The following is a 1,116-nucleotide window of genomic DNA, read 5'->3' on the forward strand; positions in this document are numbered from 1 at the left end:
AATATGCATCCTGATAAAGTTCCCTTGGCCTTTGGAATCAAACTAACCCCACATCATCACATACCCTTCATCATACATAGAAATACCTAGGAATTTAACGTAGGGGAGTGTATATTTATACCTCCTGTATTTTAAGGAAGAACAATTATTTTATTTACAATACATTATTCATTTTCCTTTTTTTTTTAATTCAGGCATTAAGATCAATTTCCAAAAGATGTTTTTATTCCTATTTTTAATCGACTTTAGCCTGGGTGTGTAAACCTTCTCAAGCCACTGTACATGTGCAATTTGAGTTGTTATTCTGTAATTGGGTTCATGTGTCTACTGTGTATTGCAATAATACATTTAATATTAATTACAATGTTTAGTATTCTTTTTATATGTAATGTAATTGTATATGGCACTATATCAGTGCATCACTATTATTTTTAATGTACTTTTAAGATGTTTTTTTAAATTACAGTTAACGTTACAGTGGGGTATCTCAGTTGGAAACATAGACATAGTCATATTTTCAAATCTCCAGTTAGCTTTTAGCACTGATTTAATGGCGGATAATAGAGTCTTACAGCTTTTCTGAATTCTCAATTACACGATTAGGTCCATTATTCTGTTATCACGGAAACCTCTGGGCTTTACATTATTGCTGCCATTAGTCTGGGATTGGCCCCAGCTGAAAAAAGACACTTGCCACTGGGACAAACAGCTTTTCTAGGGGAAACACTGTCTCCTGGATATATAAGAATTACTACTTGTGAGATCTGAACACTGTGTAGTGTGCCTGCCGTGTGCGTGAACTGAGTTCTTGCCGTATCAGCTGTGACGTGGGACGGAAAGTGTGCTGAAAGCCAGTTACAGTTGACCAGTTTTGTGTTGCTTACTGTGTTGGAAATGACATCTGGTCTCCATTTTAGGTAGAAAAACTGAATATGGATTTGGGCAAAAGAAGCAGTGAGCAGCAGAGAAAGACCAAGGAGAAAACAGTGGACACTAAGAGGATGCAGGACCTTCAGCGACAGGTTTCTCACACAACTCAACAAGCCAACTAAACAAAATTGTTAGACTACTATCTACACCAGGGGTCTTCAACAGGGGGTCCGCGACCCCTAGGGG

The 1,116-nt window shown here is 37.6% G+C and overlaps 1 protein-coding gene and 1 long non-coding RNA gene across 6 annotated transcripts in view; one reads left to right on the forward strand and one right to left on the reverse strand.

Annotated features, from left to right (window-relative positions):
* cep162 (centrosomal protein 162) overlaps positions 1-1,116 on the forward strand; it is a gene marked incomplete in the record, with an annotated part of 129,535 nt that overhangs the window by 97,989 nt on the left and 30,430 nt on the right. For all 5 annotated transcript variants that reach the window (XM_032518517.1, XM_032518514.1, XM_032518516.1 and 2 more), the window contains 1 exon segment: positions 918-1,022. In XM_032518517.1, coding sequence (XP_032374408.1) covers positions 918-1,022 — 105 coding nt within the window.
* LOC116691164 (uncharacterized) overlaps positions 1-1,116 on the reverse strand; it is a 631,246-nt gene that overhangs the window by 81,824 nt on the left and 548,306 nt on the right. The window lies entirely within an intron of this gene.

The sequence above is a fragment of the Etheostoma spectabile genome, chromosome 6, assembly GCF_008692095.1.
Source record: "Etheostoma spectabile isolate EspeVRDwgs_2016 chromosome 6, UIUC_Espe_1.0, whole genome shotgun sequence".
NCBI lineage: Eukaryota > Metazoa > Chordata > Actinopteri > Perciformes > Percidae > Etheostoma > Etheostoma spectabile.